The sequence below is a fragment of the Lasiosphaeria miniovina genome (assembly GCF_030549165.1).
Source record: "Lasiosphaeria miniovina strain SMH2392-1A chromosome Unknown B0T26scaffold_5, whole genome shotgun sequence".
Lineage (NCBI taxonomy): Eukaryota > Fungi > Ascomycota > Sordariomycetes > Sordariales > Lasiosphaeriaceae > Lasiosphaeria > Lasiosphaeria miniovina.
The window spans coordinates 1309718-1333065 of NW_026848224.1; the positions used below are offsets into that span (position 1 = coordinate 1309718).

At 49.9% G+C, this 23348-nt stretch overlaps 8 protein-coding genes across 8 annotated transcripts; 5 read left to right on the forward strand and 3 right to left on the reverse strand.

Moving 5' to 3' along the window:
* Nucleotides 1-430: 430 nt before the first annotated feature.
* B0T26DRAFT_741729 (heterokaryon incompatibility protein-domain-containing protein) lies at nt 431-1731 on the forward strand (the record flags this gene model as incomplete). The annotated part of the gene is made up of 2 exons (XM_060444006.1): nt 431-1206; nt 1713-1731. The coding sequence occupies 2 exons, from the start codon at nt 431-433 to the stop codon at nt 1729-1731; spliced, it is 795 nt and encodes a 264-aa protein (XP_060294069.1).
* A 716-nt stretch (nt 1732-2447) lies between these two features.
* Nucleotides 2448-3129, reverse strand: B0T26DRAFT_752943 (uncharacterized protein; the record flags this gene model as incomplete). Its single annotated transcript, XM_060445602.1, has 2 exons — nt 2448-2909; nt 2950-3129. 2 exons carry the CDS (start codon nt 3127-3129, stop codon nt 2448-2450), a joined length of 642 nt encoding a protein of 213 aa, XP_060294070.1.
* A 5838-nt stretch (nt 3130-8967) lies between these two features.
* Nucleotides 8968-10242, reverse strand: B0T26DRAFT_873081 (uncharacterized protein; the record flags this gene model as incomplete). Its single annotated transcript, XM_060447982.1, has 3 exons — nt 8968-9263; nt 9836-10154; nt 10234-10242. The coding sequence occupies 3 exons, from the start codon at nt 10240-10242 to the stop codon at nt 9058-9060; spliced, it is 534 nt and encodes a 177-aa protein (XP_060294071.1). The 3' UTR covers nt 8968-9057.
* Nucleotides 10243-10583: 341 nt separating this feature from the next.
* On the reverse strand, nt 10584-12821 carry B0T26DRAFT_715152 (uncharacterized protein). Its single transcript, XM_060442228.1, has 8 exons — nt 12450-12821; nt 12330-12400; nt 12238-12272; nt 11994-12178; nt 11636-11934; nt 11276-11578; nt 11009-11224; nt 10584-10960 (listed from the first exon to the last, which is right to left on the reverse strand). Exons 1-8 carry the CDS (start codon nt 12625-12627, stop codon nt 10784-10786), a joined length of 1464 nt encoding a protein of 487 aa, XP_060294072.1. The 5' UTR covers nt 12628-12821; the 3' UTR covers nt 10584-10783.
* Nucleotides 12822-13222: 401 nt separating this feature from the next.
* B0T26DRAFT_651754 (kinase-like domain-containing protein) lies at nt 13223-15889 on the forward strand (the record flags this gene model as incomplete). Its single annotated transcript, XM_060438302.1, has 4 exons — nt 13223-13318; nt 13777-14178; nt 14255-14968; nt 15152-15889. The coding sequence occupies 4 exons, from the start codon at nt 13223-13225 to the stop codon at nt 15887-15889; spliced, it is 1950 nt and encodes a 649-aa protein (XP_060294073.1).
* A 3315-nt stretch (nt 15890-19204) lies between these two features.
* B0T26DRAFT_650945 (uncharacterized protein) lies at nt 19205-19756 on the forward strand (the record flags this gene model as incomplete). Its single annotated transcript, XM_060438234.1, has 1 exon — nt 19205-19756. A coding segment is annotated over one exon (552 nt), but the record flags the coding sequence as incomplete, so codon positions are not given.
* Nucleotides 19757-19799: 43 nt separating this feature from the next.
* On the forward strand, nt 19800-20574 carry B0T26DRAFT_780426 (uncharacterized protein; the record flags this gene model as incomplete). Its single annotated transcript, XM_060446689.1, has 3 exons — nt 19800-19988; nt 20066-20325; nt 20502-20574. The coding sequence occupies exons 1-3, from the start codon at nt 19911-19913 to the stop codon at nt 20572-20574; spliced, it is 411 nt and encodes a 136-aa protein (XP_060294075.1). The 5' UTR covers nt 19800-19910.
* A 722-nt stretch (nt 20575-21296) lies between these two features.
* On the forward strand, nt 21297-21578 carry B0T26DRAFT_651449 (uncharacterized protein; the record flags this gene model as incomplete). The annotated part of the gene is made up of 1 exon (XM_060438275.1): nt 21297-21578. One exon carries the CDS (start codon nt 21297-21299, stop codon nt 21576-21578), a length of 282 nt encoding a protein of 93 aa, XP_060294076.1.
* Nucleotides 21579-23348: the final 1770 nt, after the last annotated feature.

The following is a 23348-nucleotide window of genomic DNA, read 5'->3' on the forward strand; positions in this document are numbered from 1 at the left end:
GCCTTTTACTGGCTTGATCGGTCGTCTCCCGTAATGGTCTCGCCGCCCAGATCTTCTCGCCGAGATACAATCAAGCAGACGAGAACCGAGGGAAAAGATGTATTTCCCTGCCAGAGCAACTGGAGTCTGGCAGCACCATGCGTGCCCGATTCGCGTCGCTTTCGGGGCCTTAGAGAGCTGTTTGCGTCGGCGTTCTGGGGTGTGAGCCAGCGTGCAGCTGCAGAGGATTCAAGCCTCCCACGTGATGAAGTCCAGACTTGGGCATCTTATCATGTGCGGGGTTTTGGTTTTCAGCCCAGCCGTTATGTCGAGTTCCGATCACCACCAATCAACACTCTGCTCCCTGTCCTCTCGGCCATCTCGGCATTTCCTTCTTCCTTGTCACCGAACGTCCTGTACTCCCCGGCAAGCTTCATCTAAACTTCTGAAGATGAGGCTTATCAACTCAAGCACATGCAAGCTCGAGGAGTTCTTCGAGCCTACTATTCCTCCCTATGCCATCCTATCTCACACGTGGGAAGCCGACGAAATCACACTCCAAGAGTTTACACTAGCCCCTGGGAATCAAAACATTCTATCCAAGCGCGGATACGTCAAGGTCGCTGCTTCCTGTAGGGTCGCTGCCCTTCAGGGCTTTGCCTACATTTGGGTGGACACGTGCTGCATCGACAAGGCAAATCCTGCCGACCTCTCGGAATGCATTAACTCCATGTTCAAGTGGTACCAAGGCTCTGCTATATGCTATGCGTACCTGTCCGACATTGACTGGCAGCGTTCTGGGGGGCAGCAGTACGATAACGAAGAACAAGCGTTCTCAATGTGCAGGTGGTTCAAGCGCGGTTGGACCCTCCAGGAACTCATTGCTCCCTCCAGTCTCCACTTCTACGATGTGAATTGGAACCGGATCGGGTCCAAACGATTACTGCGGTACTCGATCTCTAAAGTCACCCGGATTGACGAGGGCGTGCTCAATAATTCGGGTTTGCTCCACACTGTCCCCGCGGCCAGACGCTTGTCCTGGGCAGCTACCAGGAGCACTCAACGGATCGAGGACCGAGCTTACTCGCTGCTCGGCATCTTCGACGTCAACATGCCAATGCTGTACGGGGAGGGGGACAGGGCTTTTCTCCGGCTGCAGCACGAGATTTTCGCACAGAACCCCGACCTTTCCATTTTGTGCTGGGATGCGAGCAACATCTCCGACCAGTACCTTAGCATGTTCTCGCCGTCTCTCGACTTATTCCTTGAATGCCACAATATTCGCCGGAAGGGCAACATCTTGGGATCCACTTTTTTGTCATCGGCAGCCATTAATTTCAACAAGGCCACGATCGATTTGGGCGAGCTGACTCTGAACGTCTGGAGCACTACTACCGGGGTGCATTGTTACTCGGTGCGTCTGCCTTATCAAAGTGGAGATGGCGAAGCCGAGTCAAACTTTTTCCTTCGAAAGATTGGACCAGGTCTCTTTGTCCGAATACCCCCGCTTGGCGCTGTACGAACTGTCGAAGCCTCTGAATACCGAATACTGTCAACACCAGACAATAATAGTACAATCAATAGATACCGGGTGGCCAAAACCCCTTCACCCGGAGATCTCCGAATTGTGGAAAGAGTTCAAGTGATGCCGACTCCTCATCGGACCAATTTCGCACGTCTCAACATCAGCCACCTCTACAGCGTGCACGTACAAACGGAGCAATCGATAATAGCGCATGCCGAACCATCTGAGGCTTGGTGCCCAGCAAACTCATGCTTTCTGCTGCACGGCCAACCCGAGTTTACGGGTTGTTTACGGGTAATGGCTGTAGACGACAAATCATCGAGCGGAAAGATGCTAGGTCACGCATTTCACGCGACCTTTGGAGTGGAAATGAGACAGAGCCAGGGTAAGACGAAAATAATTCCGCGTCTTGCGTTCGGGAAACCCGATGCGTCGCTACTTACCTACCCCCGGCATGCTATTCTAGGCGAGGGCATCAATCTTGACTGGGCCACAACTCTGGGACCGCTACAGATTGTTTCAGTCAAGACGTATTTGGGCTATTCGTGGGATATTAATGTTAGATATGAGATAAGTCTCCAGGTTTCGATGAGGTGGGAACAGAGATTCTGGTGTGGTTCAAGTGTCTTTTGGGTTACAATTTCTGCTGAGTTTTCGAAGGATCCTAAGCATTAAGATATTAGTCAATTTTATATTATATTTCGTGTGCTTCAATAGGGATTGCTCAGGGAGGGACTTCCACAGAAGATATTCGTCCATTAATCATCTTTGGTTCCAAATTTATTGAGCTTGCATAGCGGAGTTTAAAGAGAATTAGTTAGCAAGACAATGGATGCATGTCATTGCCTGTGGGAAGGACACTGACGGCTTGATTGCTTGTACGGAAGAAGTCTAGCTATCTGGGCCGCGGCGGAATATACGTGAGGATGAAGGCCTTAGACTACTAGAATATTAGGCCCCATAGATCCACATATGCCTCGGCTCTGACGCCATGAATCTCGGCGTATCGGGCGTCGTTGGCAAAGAGGTTCATGAACTCTCGGATCGAGAGATGGCGGTGACGAATGAAACCAGCCATCTGCGTCATAGCCAACGGCAAGCCGTCAAGGTGGTTCGCCCTGTACTCGTCGTCGTTTGTGGTGCCGCTTCCCTGGTTGGCATGGTGCGTCTGCGTTGTGACGAGTTTGCGAAGAAGACTCGCTGAGTTGGCTGCCGACAATGGTTCAACGTCGGCTCCCGATCCGTTGGAGAGGAAGTGCTCCTTTGCGTATGAATCACGGTTCATCACCGACACTGAGCCGTTTCCGTGGTACGGCACGTAGTTGGTGATGGCATCTAAATTGTCGGCGTTGTCGAAGATGAGCAGCCAGTTGCCGCCGTTTTTGCCACCATCATCTTGGCTGTTCTTTGGTTTCGTCAGCCAAGCCTTGGCCAACTAACTCTACGCTTGAATCGAGGCTATCGGCCTCCTCGGCGGACTGCAGCCCTAGCACGGTCGCGATGCGGCCAAAGTCTGACGCGAGTTGTGAGACGCCTCCGGCTTCGAGCCAGAAGATGGCGTCAAAGTTGCCTCTCCGTGAATGAGCGTATTCAACCGCTAGGTCTGCCTTCCAGATGTCGCCCATGCCGCACAGCGCGAAAAGCCGTGTGCTCTGTACCTTCCCTGCATCAACCGCAGCCACTCTCGGAAGGAGATTTTGGTCCATTAGCTTCAGGAGGTCGTCTCGGCCCACAAAGTCCAGATTCCGAGACTGGGAAAGCATGAAGCAGGGAAGGTTACTTGTTCTCGCTTCCAAGAGATTTCTCGTCTCTAGGTCCGAAGGCAGACAGAGATTCTCGCAAAGTGGTGCATTTCACCTGAGCAACACCACACCGAAGCACCGCACACATCCGAGGCCGGAAGACGGGAGTCCCAGAACGTACATTCCCAACCACACTAGCACCCACCTACCTGCCTTGATTTCGAGACGCCAAGCACCGTGCCCAAGGCCAGGAGGACCGCAAGGTAGACAAGACATCCACAACATACCTATATCAAGGACGCTGTTCAATGAAGATCGCCTTGTCTGGGTCTGTTCTCACAAGGCGTCGGACTCTATCTACCAATACTTCGATCGGGACCGACCCGTTTACTGGGCTAGACATGTCTACCGATGTCGAAATTGCCGTTGGGGATGCCCGATATGTGCTGATCCCCAACTCTGAGGCATGTCTCGAGCCCCTGGAATGTGTCGAGTTCACAGCTCCCTCCAATCATCGGGCCGATGGATACCAAGTTCCCTCTGGAAGCAGCCACGCCAGCGCCGCTGGGATCAGTTCGTACGACTGGCTTGATTTCTCTGTGGGATCTGACAGTAGGCGATGCCCTTGAACAAGTTATTGCCGAGTAAATGAAACTGCCAATGCGCCATGGCTAGCCAATGGAAGTGGTCGTAAGCCAGCTTCTTACAACGGATGCTTCTCGATTTTTCCATCAACAGGCATTCTGAACCGGAATGGAGTCGTTGGCTATTTCCGTACATACCACCATGCGTCCGTCCCTTGGAGACTGGAAAAGAGAGTTTTACTAACCTTGTGCATGTTTGTGTCAGCGAGTTCGACATGCCCGTATTCTTCGGTAGAGACGTCTCCAGGTTCTCCGAGTTCATCTTGGTGTGGTACGGTGATGCGCCCATGCTTCGCGCTCCTTCTGAGGTTCGATCCACCCAGACACCCCCAGATCAAGCATCCCTATGTGCTCATTGTTTCTCATAGCCGCGGCCCGTCGAAGTCCTATACCCAGCGGATTACCTCCCCACGGGAAGTCCAGCTCAGACTGCTCTGATCGACAAATTTGTTGCTGGCCTCGAGTCAGCTCTGCACGTCAAGAAAACCGGCGTTTCTCTTGCCAATTGTGGAAGCAAGACCTCCCTGATGGCGCTGGGAATGCTAATATTGGAACATATCTTGAAACTGTATGTTGCAGACCCCATTAGTCGTCTAAGTGATATTCAGTTTGTATGCATGTATGCTGACTTGCCACACGCAGGCTGGCATCTACCCCTTCTATCATGACCAGTATTATCCTGTCCGGAGGACAATATTCCTGCGAAACTCTAAAAAAATTACTATGTGAAATTGATAAGATGCCTTATCGCCTTTCCGGATTGGCTAACCTATGTGGAAAAGTGGACCCGATTTCTCAGTCACATCAATATGGGCAGCCCCTATCACGTGCCTATCTGCCATTCGGTCAGCACACTTTCCAAAATTGATATAACCGGTATCATTATGTGTATAACTCTACGGAAATTTTGAATCTGAAGCCCGATTCGTATTATAATAGAAATTGGCTGAGATATAAGCGTTTAAATGCTTTCTGGCGTGGTGGGGCGTGCGTAAAGGTGGGCTTGCGTACGTGACTACGCGAATTGCCCTTCAACCCCGCGTCGAATTTCCTCGCCCACCCCACAATTGCTTTTCTTTTTCCAATAATTATTCGTACCGTAGTACCTTCGACGAACCTTACAATCTACCCGCTCTTCGTAGCTAACCTCCTTTTCTCTATAGTACCGTTTTGCCTGTTATGGCCAGGTTATTCGGTATCTATAGCGGACGCGGCGGAGGCGGCTGCCCGCAAAGTTTGCCACACCTACGGCGTTGAGAAGGACATCGACTGTCACGACCAGGGCAAGGCATTGAGGTGAACTCAGTCCATTGGGTGCTATCGACGAAGATTCTAAACTGAGGAAGGAAAGAAGGAAAAGTCCAACGACGCGTCGCGTGCTCGCGAATAAGTTTTCATCTATCAGTGGGGTAGGTGGGGCCTCGAGGCGGCTTCTGATAGGCCCGGGGTTCTGGGCGGCTCTGGCTGCTTGAGGGCCAGTTTGGTGGACGGGTCCTCACATCGACCAATTCCGGTCGTTCTGGGGCCCTCGATGGATCGTCCTTAATTACGCGGATTGCCGTAATCGCGGCAGGTAGCAGGTAAGTCTATTAGACCTATCTTCCTTGGTTTCCTTGCTAACTTCATTCCCAGAGAGCCGCGTCGAACGCAAGAGTTTCTGCAGCTGCTGCCGTAACCCGCGGACAAAGTCTCGCCCTTGCGCCTCGCCAGAATCTCACCTTTCGTTTGATAAGTCGGTATTCTTAACCACAGTCCAACGGCAATAGGGTAAAGACCAGGCTCTATTCCAGCAAGCCCTGAAAGAATTACGGCAGGCCAAAGTATCTATTTCGTTATGGGAGCTTCTTACGTCGAGATATACGATCAAACTGCCTCCGGCTCAGGTCCAGGCTTTCAACACACAACCAATGTATGCTTAACCAGATGCATTGATAGCTGCAGAACCGTTCTCCCAGAGAGAGCGTGCTGCCAGCTCCTATATAGAACTATGAGCAACCAATCAGAGTTCCTGCCTTACATGCTCAGTCGTGCTCAGTCCTAGACGCACTGATCCCCACTGAGCTCCCTGCTCAGTGCGCTCAGTGGGTCTCGGCACTGATCCCTGAGCTCAGCCATGCTCAGTGCACCTTGGCACTGGCCCCACTGAGCACTCCCTAATTGGATGCACCTTCTCTTGGCGAGAGCCCCACCCTAAGTGCCGTTCCAGCCAATCTGCAGCGGGCGGGCAACACCCAGAAGAGCTTCGTGATAGGGCTAGGCTGGTGGTTCCTATCCTTAGGGTTCGGCAGGAGTTTGTTCTTGGGGCTGGTACTGGCTACCGGGAGCAGTTTCCACTGCTTATTTGCTACGCAATCACAGTACACAAGTCACAGGGCGTCACTCTCGACAAGGTGGTTTATGATATCTCCGCGCTAGAGTTCGCGTTCGGCCTATCGTACGTGGTAGTTTCCAGGGTCAAGACCTTAGATGGCCTAATGTTTGAGTCGCCGTTTGATCGGAGCAGGATATACCGCGAAGTGCCGGTATAGAGCATGTAACTGAAGATAGCGGATTACGAGGTAAGGAAGTTACAGCTATTAGATCCATAGGAAGAGGAGGTTGACTCGAGCGATATGAGCGGGTATATAACTGATAGCTCTGTTGTATAAGTCAGGTGGGGGACTTTTGGAACACCCCTGCCTATGGAACAGCCCTTGAATCGGACCCCGCACAACACCACAAACTTCAATTGCCAACAACTTTGTCAATTAATTAGCTACAATGATGAAGTCTTCAGTATCGGATTCTCCTGATTCTTCTCTTTCAGAATAACTAAGGTCCTCTCTGCCAGCCTCTCTCTGTGAGGCACGAACCTCCTCAATTCCAGCGAACTGCGTATTAGGGTCGACTTGGACCTTCCTTCTCTTTCGGCCTCTTGTGCGTTCTAGGCTTTTTTCTGCAGCCTCCAATTGATGCGCCGTATTGGCTAGTTGGAAAACCACGTAATCGAAGGCTTTTGCGGCCTTGCGTATGAAAAGTCGGTCGTTGGAAGTCCGTTTCTGGCCGGCTAGAAAAACCTGCCCCTGAATACGGAAATCCTTCGGCTTTTTAGGGGTAAACCATATAGGCCGGCCCTCCGAATTCTTATTTAGAATGGGGTTATGGACCTCTTGAAGGTCTATAGAAACCGTAGAGGTCAGTTGACCAACGTCGCCGTTAGAATTCTTAATAACAAGGCCGTTGCTTAGGGGCTTCCTGAGGCTGACCGGCCAGAGGCCTGTAGCTTTCCAGCCGGCTTTGGTATTAGATTCAGTCATTCCATAGACCCTGGCTTGGCGGTAGCATTCTAGGAAGGCTCTCTTTTCAGCAACAGTGCCTTCGTCGAAGCCGGAAACAACCTCGTTATGCTTGGCTCTATACCGGGCTTTTAGAGGGCCGAAAACCGATAAATCCAGGGGCTGGAGAACGTGGGAGGTGTGGGCTGGTAGAAATAACAATTGTACGTTATTAGAAAAGGCTAGCCACATGAATTCTTCGGTGGTATGACTACCGTGGCCATCTAAAATAAGGAGGCGCTTCTCCGAGGGGGTAGCTGGCCGAGTCTCTGGAAGAAAGATATTGCGGAGCCATGCGACGGCAGTATCATCGTCAGACCAGCCGTTTTCAATGGGTTTCCACTTCCAGCCCTTAAATGGCTGTAAATCGCGTGGATACCATTGTTGTTGAAGGCTTCCACCTTTGAAAATGACGACTGGGTTCAAATACCGGCCGCCAGCGGAAATACATTCGATAATCGAGGTCCAAATTCGGTCTCCTTTCTTCTTTTTCTGGAATTTCTTTCTTTCCTTAGATCCAACAACCAGGCCGTTATCTCCAATGCCAGAAGCAATGCCAGTTTCATCCATATTATACCTATGCTTGGCTGGAATAGCCTCCACGCCTGGAGGCTTCAAATAGTCAAACCAAGGCCGGATAACGGCCTCACAGGCTCGATCAGCACGGTTTGCATGGATTCTCCGAGGCCTAATTGTAGAAATAGATGGATTTCTAGCCAAAAACCGGCTAGTCCAGCGTTTTCCGAGGGTCTCGTTATCTTCGAGCATTCTTCTAGCTAGTTTCCAAATTTGGGCGTGGGTTGGAGGGTGACCGAGCGACCCTTGGAATAGAATCCATTCGGTTAAGCGTTCTTCCATAGCCGGAGAAAGCTTTTGATTAAGAATTTGGGCCTTGGAGGCTGGCTTGGAACCACGAACCCGATTAAAGAGAGTAGTAGGGGGGATGCCGTGATTTTCAGCAGAGCTACGGAGTAAGCCAGTTTCTGCATACTCTGCCAGCGCATTCTGCAAATCCAACTGAGTATATCGCTTCATCTTTCATTTCTCAATTGAATGGAGAAAAGAAGATAAGTATTGAAGCAGAATTGGTCGAGTTGCAAGCGATTGAAATAGGTGAGTTGGGTGGCGAGCGGCAAGTCCTTGATGACAAACCTTGTTCCAAATCCAGGGGTGTTCCATAAGCAGACCACCTGACTTAGATGTAAGGTTTAGTTGTGTAGGTTTAGCCATTGTTGTAAGAAAAGATCTCTAGAGCATCGGAGTTGTTGGCCTCCGGATAGGATATTGTCGCTTCGCTTGCTCTCTACGTCATCTAAATAAGTCAACTGTCGCGCTCTAAATTGCCAGGAGCGAGTGAGAGGAAGGAAGCGTCCCGTAGCGCAGCGAAGGGTCACGCGACTGACGAACGAAGCGACGCCAGCAATTTTAGCTTCGGCAATTTCCGTAAGGAATAAGAGGAGAAATACGGGAAACCCCCTTCATCCACCGAGATTTGCGCTCTCGCAATGGTGAGCTGAGCCGTCCTTACACTCAGATAGTAGGTACTGTGCTGCCTTGAATACTGATTACTAATACGCGAGGAGGGAAGGGAGGTGGGCAAGGCGATCTCACAGGAGGAACGGGATGAATGCTGGTGTTACTGCACAGTCAACTAGATGAGGCAAGGCTGCATTAAGGTCGCTGTATTCGTAGAATCTAAAGCTAAGGAAAAGAAAAAGGAAAAGAGGTTCTAAATTCTGTGCGGGGCTTGAAGAAGTAGGGTTGGTCTGTGGGTCACGTGTTGGGGCGCTGCACAGGCTACTTGGTTTCGTACCCGACCCTGCACCCTAGTTGGGATTTCTTACCAGGACCTTTCAGCCAGCTGCCATGGCACTTGCCGTGACAGCTGGCGCCGTTCCGAGGTTTACCGGCACTGGGTTGTTGACAAAGTCTTTGTTGCGGGAGACAAGGATGTCGTCAGAATCATGGTTCTCCTCCCTATCGAGGTTGGCAAGCCAAACTCCCGTGATGCCAAACTCCCGTAGGTTTTTTTGCCCCTCCTGCAGCACGATTGCTAGTGCTGACGGATTTTTCACAGGCCATATTCCTTACTGAGCGGCTACGCTGCTCTTAACATGTCACCGCTCCAGGTCCGTGGTTGCTTTTTTTTCACTTGTTCTATTTTTGTTTTCTTTTGTCAAAATGCAAATTGACGAGAGGCTTACTGATGGGTTTCAAATTACAGTCGGTGATATTCCTTACCTCTCCACCGTTATCGAGAGAGAAGAGCCGCTTCCTATCGTAGTCTCGGTCATCGGAGCTTCAGGTAACTAGTCCCGAAATGAGAAGCTTCATAATAATGCCACCCTGCTAATAAATTATGGCATCAGGGACCGACCTCATTCTCGTTGATTTGGTAGAAAAACGCATGAAAGGTGCAGGCCTGCCGGTCACGGTGAAGACGGGACGCTCGATGTACTGAAGATGCCTAGGCATGCCTCTCATCAAAGTTGTTACGTGATCCTTTGTTCCTGGTGGAATAGGAGATATGTGTGTGTGGGCCATCATGAGGGCATCGATGGCCTGCAGGGGCGGCAGCGGGGACAAGGCGATCTCGAACTGGTTCTTGATCTCGGTGTGGAAGTGATGTACCTAGACGCCCGACACGCTCCCACACGATTTCCTCGAGGATGGACAGGCCGGTTGCCATGGAGTAGGCATTTGTGTGCTCGAGCGCAGAGAGCGTCGCAATGTCAAACGATGAATCCACCAAGACAAACTCGATCTCGAAACCCATCAGCAACCCGGGACGATGGCCATCTGGCTTGGCGGCCTGGTTTTGCTGCTGCTGCTGCTGCCGCCGACTGAAATCATCAAGGAAGTCAGAGAGTAATTTCTGCGGGTATCGTGCAAGGGGATCCTCAAGGGCTAGCTGCGCGACGAAGCATATGACAGAAGCGTTGCGATGGTGCTTGAGATAACAGTGTTAACAATTCGTTGGACGTAGATGTTTCCTCGAGCTTGGTACGACGTGACTTTTCTGACTCGACCTCGTCCATTTTATCGACATAAACAGGAGGATTCCCTTGAGTAAGGCTTAAACCTGCCTGCTTGCTCCTAGGGATGGGCGTTAATAACAGTGCCAAATCGTTAAGCTTGAATTGATAGGTAGGCACTCATTACAAGACGATCAAGACGATCAGTGGCTGTGCCGTGGATTCAAGCGGTTATCAGTGACTAGCAAAGCAAGCAGGAGGAGAAATATATATGTTGGAATTTGTCAAGCAGAAGGGCCTCGAAGGTTCTAGATAGAGACTTTGCCACCAACTTCGCCACCACAATAGTAGTATAAGAACGGGCTTTCTGGCACTGCCAGAAAGCTAGAGAGAGGAACAGACATCTACAATCCATCACTTGAACCACCAGTTTTCGGCGTGCAGCCACGCCCTGTTGAGTCCAGTACCGGTACCCTGGTGAATCCAACAATATAAAACCAGAGATTCGAACAATCCTTCCTCTTTCGGACAATATAGTACTAATAGTGCTGCTGTTATTCCCCGCCAGATAGCTCCAGTTTTCATGGCCTGTACCTGGTAGAAGTTATTTGATGAGATCCCGGAAGAAGGGTAGCACTTGCGTACCCTTAGGCAAGCCCTTCTCGAGGAGAATGAGGAGAAAAAGAGTGGCTAATACGAGCGGGAGAGTGATTTCAAAGTACAAGGCTATATACGAAATGCTGTTATTGGAATCACTGAACATAGTAGAACTGAAAAGAGACTATATATGTTAGCCGCTTATCTGTTTCGCAGGCAGGGATCCCCTTACAGCTATGAGAGATGCTGGAAGAAATAGAGTTGCAACCTGGCCGAGTATTTTGATTTTGGTAGCATCTTGATGTCCCTGCTTACTAACTTGCAGCAAATGGCTCATATCTAGACATGTCTGACCGAGCTGCCCTTGGATTTTTGTGGTGTCCGTCCGAATGGTAGCCATGGTAGCTCGCAGATGGTCGTTCGCCCGGGTTTGCAGTATAGCAGAAAGCTCCTCAAGATTAGCTACAAGCTCCACTCAATACTGTATGTGTAGGCCTACCAAAATTGTGGTCCTCGAAGTCGCCCGTTCCAAAATCGTCATAGCTTCGTGGTGATGTTGGAGCTTAGCCTTCAGCATCTCCAGTGTACTCACGATGTCACAATTGTGACACCCTGACTTTCTCTTATTCGACCTCGCGTGTAGGTTGCTGTACTCCGAAAACGCACGTCTTTGCCCTTTTATAACAGTGAGTGCTAACGTAATCGTCTCATTTAGTGAGATTATTTCCTGGACGTCGGAGAATAAAAGTTTGTAATCATCTAAGTAGGTTTCGTTAAAACGGGATGAATATGCTTTCTCATCCTATCTTGGTAGGTTAAAATATAACTCTAAATAGTGGAAAGGTATTGTATTACTTACAAATATCATGGATTTTTGACGCAGATTCTCGATGTATAGATCCCAGTTCCTAGTCGCAGCCGAAAAGATGAAAAGGTGAGGCAACAGCTGTGAAACTTTGCAGGATTCATGGATCCACCTGTTTTGTTGCCCAAATGCTGCTAATATGCGGTCTGCAATATAGTTCGAAGAGTCAAGGAGAAGCCATGCGGATTGCCTATTAGCCAGGCACTTTTGATAGACGCCGGTTTGTCGGAGCGACCATGGATTGCCCCGTCCTCGTTTGTTTAACTCGAAGTAGCGAATATTGTAGCAGAACTCTGCCGGTCGGCATATTAATATAAGTATGCTAATCAAGAACACTGGATATGGAACGAACCGTATGCCGAAGATAGCACCCGACAGAAAGCCAAATCTCTCGCTCGTTGCTTGTCGTTCGTTTTCGTCCCAAAAGCATGGACTACCTGGAGGAAGGGGGTGAAGACTCGCAAAGTAGACAGCAAAGTACGAAATGCGAGCTCTGTAATACACAACTGACTCCACGAAAAGGTCGGCCGGACAACGCTATTCGAAGTAAGCACTACCGATGCTGTACCACGCTCTTCTTGACAGTCAAATCTTACAAGATCAAATGCTGCCATGAGTCCCCTCGTAGGTGCTGTACTCTTCATATCAGTGCTACGGTTCGCCGAAGCACAACCCAGCCAGCTCATACCTCAAGGATTCCATGTTCTTCAATCTCTTTGCTGGTGAGATAGCTTCGCTGACATTGCGTCTGTGGTAGCGCTATTGTGTATATTAGAGCCTGCGTTCTGGAAATTGAATTGAGTCTTACCTTCGTTTTGTCGTAAGACATCGATACCGCCTCCAGATATCTGGAAGAGCTTTAATGATTCCTCGCTCAACTTCCGGTCGCACAAACTGAGATCCTCTCCAATTGGCGCATAGCAGTTGATATCCACCGGATACCTGTCTCCCGGACCAGTCTGTTCGTTAAACATAAAAGTATACATTGCCAATGTGGGATAAGGTACAGATTTAGTTACAATTACAACTTGCGAGATGGTAATTGTAAATGAGGGTGAAAGATTTGAATCTGCCTTAACAATAGGTGGTGGGCAAAGCTTTCAAATGGAATGAGAACACCTTCCCTATCGTGGTGATGCAAAGAGCCAGAAGCGAGCTTGTGCTGCTTGTAATGATTGGCTTCTGGCACTGCCCATGTAAAGTGAGGCGAGCGACATCAATTCCATGGAGCATACGGCTTCGCCCAGTGGCGCGAGCAGAAACATGTTCAGTTGCGCTGACGTGGAGTACGTTGATTGGCGCCGGGGGGTGCCCGACCAGGCAGCAAGGATGCTGCCTGCAGCTCTTCACATGCAAGACGAGCCCAAAAGATGCCTCACCGGAGCGAAAAAAAGGTTGGCTGCCTGGCCGTGGATCACGTTCGCTAGTAGCGATTGGCGAAGAGCTTGCCCGGCTTTGCACCGTCCCACTGCTAAAGTGGTGTCGCAGCCAAGCCATACACCCAAATAAGCACCCAGGCGAAATGACTTCCCAGTCTTCTCCAATTTCAACTCACCTCATCTCACCACTTTGGACCCCAAAATGGAGCGCCAATCGATCTCAAACCGCTACATCAAGCTAGAAGACCTTCGCAATCTTCTTATTTCCAAATTCAGAGCCGGCAACTTCAAAATACAGGTAGGTCGGGAACCGCTACATTATTGGCGACGGATTTTGGCGCTATTTGACTAAGGAGAGAGACGAAAGCTACGAGATCAACATCCCAAAGCTACTTACGGAGGTTGGTACTCGAAAATTCTGGCACCCGAGGTAACGCTTATTTGCCTAACATTATGTCAGGATGAGATTAAGTCAATCCAACGCATATAAGCAGACTTGCGGAACTACAAGCAGGCCCTCACGTCGCACCTAATCGGTCCCGCCAATCTAATCGCCACGCATTCCCTGCTGAATTACCCTCCCTCCTGTCGGATCGTCAGACCTGCACAGTTGGGAATATGAACGAGCTACGGGAGAACCTGGAAAGTGTTCGCTTCGCGAATACTAACTGGGAAGCGCGCCACTTCATTCCTGATGACGAATTGTTCAACGTTATTTCTGAATCTGCTATCAAGCTTGCTTTAAGAAGCTCTAAGGTCCCACTCCACGAGATCATAGACTTGACATACGGCATTCTGCGAGGCGCTCGGAGATGTTTCGCAATCTTAGTCTTCATAGGTCATGGCGAGGCTATTTCTAGCTTCTTCAGACACGACTCGCTGCGATCTCATCCCGACGATCGTTTGCCTTACACTTCAGAAGTACTACAGCGAATATTCGAGAAAAATGCGGCAAGCTCTGTGGTCAGGAATTTCCTCGAGAAGCAATGGGAATTCTTTGTCCCTATTATGCACCAACATAACATTGACCGGATACTTGACACGAACACTATACTGCCTTTTCTACAAGAGGAGGCTGTTGGTGAAGGGGCAATGGGCGTGGTTTCAAAAGTCAAGCTCCATCCCCAGTGCCATCGACTGCCGTTGCAAAAACATGAGGTTAGTGTCCGTTCTGTGGCCCGCCGACCACATTGAGCTACAATCCTTTCTGACCCCATATCGTACACCTCTTCAGGCTATCAGGAAGCAAATCAAATACAGAGAGAAGCATAACCTTGATTTTCAAAAAGAGTTGAAAAGCTTAGCTCTCCTTACACATTTGAAGCACCCGAACATCGTCCAACTATACTGCGCCTACGAATACCGACAAGTGTACAACTTCATATTTGCCCTTGCCGATAGTGGCTCACTTGCCAACCTTCTCAACGGGGAGCGGGTGACGAATGGGCAAGAGGAGCTGCAACTTCCACTCGCCCTTGCGGGACTGGCCGATGCATTGGACGCCATGCATAACTTCACGTCAAAAGCGCTTGATACTAACCTATCTGGTTGCCACCATGACCTTGCGCCTCGAAATGTTTTGATCCATGGAAAGTCTTTCTTACTGGCTGATTTGGGACTCTCGAGTTTCCAAAACACGGAAGACGACTCTTCGACCACCTTTAAAGGGGTTGATGGCTCCTATGCCGCCCCCGAATTTCAAACCTTCCGCGACGGTCACGTTCATGTCCGCCGCGCGAGCGATATATGGTCCTTCGGATGTATCATTGCAGAGGTGTTGACTTACATGGTGGAGGGTTCGGCTGGAGTCAAGAGATTTCGGGATAAGAGGGATTTTGAGTGGGCTCCTGGCACCTGGTGGATTCGCTTCCATCGAGGACCTGAGACGCCGAGTCCTGAAGTCACAACCTGGTTGAATAACTTAAAGGCAGACAGGGAACCATATCGGGTACGGATGGTTGGCCTGATTCAGAAGATGCTCTTATTGGATCCGAAGAAACGACCTCGCTCCGCGGAAGTGAAGAAGTTTCTTCGTGGAATATCTATCTTATTTGCGGCAAAGCCTATAAGCCAGGGCCTGGACGGTGCATACAACGTTGATAAGTGCATCGACCTTCTACTAGGCAACAAGCGCTTCCAAAGCTGGCTCTTTGCCTTCAGTCGATTACTCGACGCAATGGACCAAACCGAACCGAGTGACCTCGATTTTGACTTCCCCAAGACTGTTCAGGCGCTGGAAGATATGCAACGCATCTTAGAGGGCAGTGGGGAGAGGGCCAATAACACCAAATACCTGAAGTACTCCCTTCTCCGATATGAGCACGCGAGGCTGGTGGAGGCGCTTCCGCTATCCTATCGCTCTATCGCGAAGGAGCATTTGGTAAATGAGGTTCTGAAAGAGGATGATGAGGAGCAATTAAACAAGTTATCGACGGCGATCACTGATATAGACGACAAAGACATCGGCACTTTACTGGCTGTCAAGCATCTCACAGCCCTTGCTGAGACTGGCCGTTTAATCGAGCAGACGGAGCTGGTTCTCAACCAAAGAGATGTTACCCTAATGGATCCCGTCGACATCCATCACCTCGCTTCTCTGGCACCAGAATCTGAGCATGTTCTTGTGGAGTGGCTGAGATACAGGGAACCGTGGGCAGATAATGCCATCGGGGCGGAGCTTCGACGTCGGCTAACGAGTGTGGCTAGCCTACTCCATGACGACAGCACCACACAGATTCCCGGCAGCTTACGCTGTAGAGGTATATTCCATGATGAGTGCCAACCGGCCTTAGGCTTTGTCTACGATATCCCGCCCGGAACGCATGCGGTTACTCTATACGGGCTTCTCGATGCAGAAGAAGCCTCTTAATCTGTGCTTGAATATCGATTTCGACTGGCTTTCGACATCTGCCGATGCATCTACACGTTTCACAAAGTTGGATGGCTGCACCGTAACTTCCACTCGATGAACGTACTTTTCTTCCCACCGGAGGGGGCCAAGAAAGCCGAATGGGCCAAAGAACCACGAATTTTAGGTTTCGCTGGCAGTCGGGAAAACCAGCTCGATTTGCACACCCATGGACCAGATGTTGACAGCGAGCTCCAGAGCTATCAGCATCCAGAGTACTTGACACATAATTCACGCTACCGAGAGGAGTTTGACTACTACTCGGTCGGCATAATCCTTTTGGAGATTGGGCTGTGGAAAACTTTGTCCGGGATTACAAAGGCGAAGCGCTTCAAAGGCATATCAGACGAAGAGTTCAGGAGAGAGATCCTGAGAAGTAAGGTTCCGCAAATTGGTATCATCATGGGAACACGTTATATGGAGGCAACCCGTATATGTCTAGAGGGAGACTTCGTGGGAACGTCGGCTGATGCAGATGGGGGAGACAATTGTTCTATGGCATTCAAGAATTTGGTCATGGATCGGATTCCACTCATGGAATAGGGTTACGGAACGCATGTTTAATGAATTATGATCAACTTGCGCAATTTGTAGCGAGCCTTTTGTATCCTAGGTAGGTAGGTTGAAGTACGTCTAAAGAGCTGTGCTAGCGGTGAGTTGTGGACGCAAAGCTGAGCCATGGATCTTCACGGCGCTGGATGCATTTAGACATGGGGACCAGATATATTGATTATTAAATATCCCTTGGATCTTCAAGCCAGATATCGATCCAAAGAGCGCGCTGGCCTTAGCTGCTGGCAATTCCACTAGGAATCATTCTCACTTGTTGACGCCCCAGCTGTCTTCTGTCAGATGGAAAGGGGTGCTGTCAGATGGCAAGGAATGCATGCAGTTGAATGGAGCTCAGCGGGGCTGAGCTCCAGTGTGGCCAAGCAAGGGCTTAGCTAGGCTGAGCACTTGCGTGGTCATCTGGGATGAAAAAGGGGCTCAGGTGGGTTGAGCTAGCTGCGCTAGCTCTAGTATGGCCACTTTTCCCACCACCATTGCCATTACTTATCACTATAATAGAGGCCCTCTAGCAGGGCCAGAGAGAAAGACAGAACACACAATCAAGACTTTCAACTTTCACCAAATCCAAGGAGTCCAACGTGCAGTGTGTTATCTGACATCTTCACAGGTTCAGCGCACGTTCTCCCATATCCGGCCCCCAACCCCCACAGTGTCATCCTCGTAGGGTTGTGGCACACAGTCTTATCACGTGCATCGTTGCCCAACCGGAACTCACCGCCATTCCAACAACTTTTCTGTGGAAGCGAGATGTTGATTCACCTCAAAATCTTACGTCGCAGTACTATACCATAAAGTCACTAGACGTGGCGACCCAACAAAGAAATCGCCCCACAACGAAATTGGCCCACGCCATGCCCACACCCACTCCACGGGCGCAAATTATCCATTTCTACACAAAATAACTAGCAAAAAAATACTCAATCCTCTTCTTCGGCCTGTCTATATTGTTCGAGCCCACGGGCGATTATTTCCCGGGCTTCTTCGACTGCATGTGGCTGGCTTTCTGCCCGAGCCGTTTTTTTCCGCTTTGGGGGTATTTGACTAGCTTTTTGTGCCTTGGCGATGTCCTCTATACGTGCAAATCGCTCATTTCCATCTTCATATACCCTCTTACGCGTGCGAGGCTTTGAAGCCTCTAATTCGGTTGTGAGATGCGTAATTTGTGCCTTCAAAGACGCGATCTCTGTATTCTTCAGATCCAGGGACCTCCCGACCTTAGTAAACAAGGCCCGCACACGCCGCTGAGCCGGACTGAGGGCATTCCGAATACTGTCCTGGTACTTCTTGATGTCCTGACTGCCGTGCGGTGTTTTGAAGAGCCTGTCATCGTCGTTCGGGGCCGTCGGCGGCGGTGTTGAAGGCCGGGCCGGGAGTGCCTCATTGTCCTTGACCGCCTCAGGGTCATCAAGTAAACAAGCCGGGTTGAAGGGCCAAATCCCGGTTTTACTGAAGCCCGACATGATGTTACGGGCACTCATGCCTTTACCCGAGGCATCTCTGTAGCAGTAAAGGAACCGAACCTTGTTGACAGGAGCTGACGATGTGAAGCTCGCGAGGGCCTTGGTATTTTCCCTAAAATAGGTCTTTAAAGGTGAAAAGACCGAGCGATCGAGAGGCTGAGACTTGTGCGATGTATGAGAAGGTAAATAGACGAACTGGACCTTATTTTGGAAGGCCGCTAACATGAATTTTTCGTTCATATGGCTCGAATGTTCGTCAAGGATCAGTATACGCCATTCGCCCGGCCTTTGGGGCTTTGTTTGGATCAGGTAGACCTCTTTGAGCCATTTCAGCGCAATACTGGCGTTGCTCCAGCCTGTAATTGAGTAATCGTACTTCCATTCCCGGAATTCCTTCGTCAGGTTGAAGTTATCAGGAAAGTGTTGTCCTTGAAGACTGGCCCCGGTAAATATGATCACGGGCTTCAAACGAACGCCCTCAGCAGTGCCGCATTCGATAACTGAAACCCAGGTTGTTGCATCAGAGCTTTTCACGTAGGTTCGGTTCGTCAGGGAGCTTCCTATGACCTTTCCGGCCCGGGTCTCGAGCTCCTGCATGCCGTGCTCATCCATGTTAGCGATGTTGGCCGGGATGACCTTTTTATCCTTGATTTGGAAGGCCAGGCGCTTGAAGAAAGCTTCATAAGCTTCACGAGTAGATCCGCAGACTCGAGAGGATTCCAACAAGGTTGAATTCTTCATCTTTACCGCCGGGTTGCGGCGTAGGAAGCGGTCCACATATCGCTCCCCAATGGTCTTTTTCGTGCCGGCCTCATTGAGTATAGCTTGAGCGAATCTCTGCACCTGACGACGGCTAGGAGCCCTGCCTGCAGCCTCCTCATTGAGGCACCAGTCGGCTAGGAAGCTTTCCTGCGCATTGGAGAGGTTTCTTTCGGCTTGTTTACTTTGTGCTCGATTTTCTGCCCCGTGGATGCGTTTGCAGAGGGTAGAAGGAGGGATCCCGAAGTCATGCGCGGCCTGCTTCTGCGATGCGCCCTGTTCAACTGCAAGTATTGCAGATTGAATTAGCTGCTCTCGACGGTTCGACATGATGTATTTTGAAGCTATTCGAGCCTGAATTGATGAAGTTGTGTTGTGTTGAAGTTGAAGGGCGGGAAATTAGATGACAGGGGCAGAGATTTCGTTGTGGGGCGATTTCTTTGTTGGGTCGCCACGTCTAAGCCGATTCATATCACCTATTACCATTATGACAACCTCTGGCTGTTATTCTTCCGTCTCCTGGCCCCCTTTGCGATCCTCTTCAAGCGCAGAGGTGCAGGGAACGGAGCCTGAGCCTGACAGATTCAACTTCCTGTCCTTCCTCGCTACGGTTCAAGCCCTGCAAATCGAAATTCTACCTCTCGTCTGGGATATAACGCACGATGATGACAAAGGCTTCGGTGGGACTTCGGTCATCTACCAGGCTCTAGTCAACTTAGATACGAGCTTTGCCTTCAAGACTTACCGCAAGCAACAAAAGACCGAAGAGCAGGTCTTCCAAATTCTTATTAATGAAATCACTGTATTGAGCGAACCCTCGGTTCGCGAACATACGAATATCGCCCAGCTACAAGGAATCTGCTGGGAAATCTCTCCTAGCGACGACAAGCCATGGCCAGTCCTAGTGTTTGAGAAATCTCATCACGGAGACTTAGATCATTTCGCAAGGCATGGAGGACGAGGCATGATGACCAACGACCGACTTAGGCTTTGTCTGGATGTTGGGAGAGCAGTCATAGACATGCACAGCAACCGTAAGCAGACCGCCCTTTCAGATAGAACGATGACTAACAAAGCTACGGAAATCGTTCATGGGGATATCAAACCAAAAAATGTCCTAGTCTTCCAAGACATATCCGGGGAATATCGCGCAAAAGTTATAGACTTCGGGTACTCCTCACGATACATCCGCCATGATCAACGACTTCGACTGCCTAGATCGGAACCATGGCATGCGCCAGAAATACCGCCATGGAACGACCGCCGCAGATGTGAGTGGGCTCCCTCAGATGCAACGAAAACCGACCTATTCTCCTTCGGTATGCTATGTCTCTGGCTCTCGTTTGAGCCCTCCTTATCGGGAATAAATCCTCCACCACAAGGGATTGATGTGGTAGACGTCGAGTCTCCTACACAAGCAGAAGACAGGCTACGCACGAAGAAGGAAAAACTCCAGGCGTATGCGCAGCAGCTCTTAGCATCGGACACAACATTGGAGGGCGATACGAAGATGGCTCTAAGAGAATTCTTCGATTCAAGCTTGAGTCAAGATCCTGATGATCGGGAACTGAGTCTCTCAACATTGTTGAGAAGGCTAGATCCACAAAGGTGAGCGGATTCTTTTGGGGAAAATCGCGAAGCTAACAGACAAGAAGGACACCGCTTCGGGAGACTCTAGTAACAGCGACAAGTATTAGGCCTGATATACGAAAGGTTGATTTCAAGGTAATATTACTTCAAAAATTTATGAAATATTCTTTTTATATTTCGTTAACATTAATTAGATCGAGACTACAATTCGAGACTTCTATCGCAGCGATTACCGAGTTCGGTCCTACCTTGCTCGCTGTCTCCTAAGAGATCATTCCCAGTCGCCATTTCTTGCTATTCAAGCAGCCTCTTGCTACTACCTAGGCTTTGGTGTTGCAAGAGATCAAGCTAAAGCCGAGAGTATTCTCAGCCGAGGCAATCTGAATATCCAAGTCGTCAAAGACATAGTTTCTAACCTACATATAAAGAGTAGTGGCTTCCGGGCTTCTACCATTTCTGAATTGGCGGTCATGGGACACACCCGTTGGTCGGATTTTTCCTATTCCTACCTTGAACAGAATAGGCTAGATGAGGCAGAGGTGCAACTGATACGAGAAACCGATGATTTAATTTTCGTATTTGGTCAAGATCATTTCCTTACAAACCTATCCAGGGAGATGCTTGCAGCTATTTATAGCATCCAGGGCAGATCAGAGGAGGCCGAGAAGCTGTTTGTGCAGGTGATGGAGACGAGCAAGACCAAGCTCGGGGCCGACCACCCTTCTACACTGACGAGCATGGCCAACTTAGCATCGACATTTTGGAACCAAGGGAGGTGGGAGGAGGCCGAGAAGCTGGAAGTGCAGGTGATGGAGACGAGCAAGACCAAGCTCGGGGCCGACCACCCTTCTACACTGACGAGCATGGCCAACCTAGCATCGACATACAGCAACCAAGGGAGGTGGGAGAAGGCCGAGAAGCTGTTTGTGCAGGTGATGGAGACGAGCAAGACCAAGCTCGGGGCCGACCACCCTTCTACACTGACGAGCATGGCCAACCTAGCATCGACATTTTGGAACCAAGGGAGGTGGGAGGAGGCCGAGAAGCTGGAAGTGCAGGTGATGGAGACGAGCAAGACCAAGCTCGGGGCCGACCACCCTTCTACACTGACGAGCATGAACAATCTCGCTTTTACTTGGAAATATCAAGGTCTACACATAGAAGCCTTAGCCTTAATGGAAGGCTGTGCCTGGGCTCGGCAGCGAGCCCTTGGTCCGAGGCATCCAGATACACTATCGTCTTTGGCTACTATATACCAATGGAGTAGCTAAGGCGCTTCTAATTCTTAGTCTTGTTTAAATGCATAATATATGAGCCTGTAAGCAGCAGGATCCAATCCAAGACCTATAGTACCACTAAGCAATTCGTCTGTCACTATTGTGACGGCGACCTCAATTGACGTGCAAACCAACCGCGCCACCTTTCCAAAAGGAATGCCAGATTTCTAAGGCTGGCCTTAGAACTCTAGATTGCACGTTATATGCACGGCTGCACTTGCTAAGTGCCCGCGCTACGATACCACGAGCCGTGACGGCAGTGATACAGAAGAGTCTGAAAAACTGGTAAAGAAAGTACTGGTGAAGGAGCCGCATGTTCGTGAGTCCCATAAGCGAGTTTATAATACACTAGCAATAGAAAGAAGAAGAAAGCAACGAGGAGGAAACATTTAGCAAAGAGGACAGAAGAAAAATGAAATATTTTATCACGATTATTTTGGTAATCTGAAGATAAATATAACAGGGTAAGCGCCCCAAGCACGGGTAATACAAGAGATTGCTCCGGCAGTAGGCCAGTCAATGAACTGTATTGCTTACTTGGGTAGGCTAAGTTCTATCTGAATAAGTGTAATTATCTAAGGTTTATAAAATACACGCAATTCACATAATGCTTCATGAATAATTTGTCATTGTTTATGGAAGAATGAGCAAAGTACTCCAATCAGCGAAGATCGAAGGGACCAATCTTTGAGAGGGATAAAGTTTATTTGTCGCGTAAAAAAATTCGGACAAACTGACTAAGCGACAAGCTCGACTACAAGAAGCTGGGACTATTCAAGATTCTAGGGAGAATTTCGACGTCTAACTACAAGATTAACCTCCCCAGCATGCAGGAAAGGCAGGAGGAGGTTCCCGCCGAGGCCGCTGCCGGTTTCTCCACTCACGTAGACCGGCCTCTTCCTCACCCCACCCCCTGCTCCCCGAGTTGACCTCTTCTGTTGCGGAGCGGCACTTAACGCTACTTCCTTGAGGGTGGTTCAATGAACGTGTTTTCCGTCCTGCGTCCTCAGCAGCCCATACACAGGTTGCTGGCGCAGAGGTAGCGCGTGTCACGAAGGAGAGGATTCGACTGGCATAACACGCAGTATAAACGTGACCTGTATTGTGGAATCTAAAGCTAAAGAAGGAAAAGGAAGATGTTGCGGGGAGCGGGCAAGGCGCGGGGTTCTAGGTATGGTGCGGACCACGTGATATGTACGCACAGACCACACTCCAGCACTACGTCATTGACACTACCACGGCACCCGCCGTGACAGCGCGCTCTGCGGCTTTTCTGCGGTAAAGGTGACCGTCTTGCCAGAGGTGCCAGAGAGGTCACAGGTTCGAGTCCTATGCAACCCCTTTCCTTTTGTCTTCTGGTGATTCCCTTGAATCCAAAATGTCTGCCACTTCGAACTCTTCCCCATCGGTTTTTGCTTTCGCTGCATTATTGAGAGGTGCGTTCCTTGGTGCTAGTTCTAACAACAAGATGTGGAATACTTTGCTTTTGAGTTTTATTAAGCTGACATCGAGCCCCTTCAGTTGCCGCGCTGTCTCAACATCGGGGGCCGTTGCAGTTCCGCAAAGCAGGGCCAACCGCTAGGTATCCCGTCGACCTAGCATATAGTAGGAATATGACCGCCGATTAGCGGTACAGAAGGCAGCGTAGGTCTTTGTGAAAACCAGCCACAGGTGATGCCAGTTGTGTCTAATTTGCGCATGCGCTTCATGCGAGGTGCGTGGTCGTCGGGCTTGCTACTGCCGAGGCAGCGCCGGGCTCATGAA

What these genes read in the sequence shown, in the direction of transcription:
- B0T26DRAFT_715152 (XM_060442228.1), bottom strand. Translation starts at nt 12,627, where the DNA reads ATGTATACTTTTATGTTTAACGAACAGACTGGTCCGGGAGACAGGTAT. An exon ending in GGTGCTATCTTCGGCATACG is followed by an intron (nt 11,935 to 11,993) that starts GTTCGTTCCATA and finishes GCCGACCGGCAG; the next exon opens with AGTTCTGCTACAATATTCGC. An exon ending in CTTCGAGGACCACAATTTTG is followed by an intron (nt 11,225 to 11,275) that starts GTAGGCCTACAC and finishes AATCTTGAGGAG; the next exon opens with CTTTCTGCTATACTGCAAAC.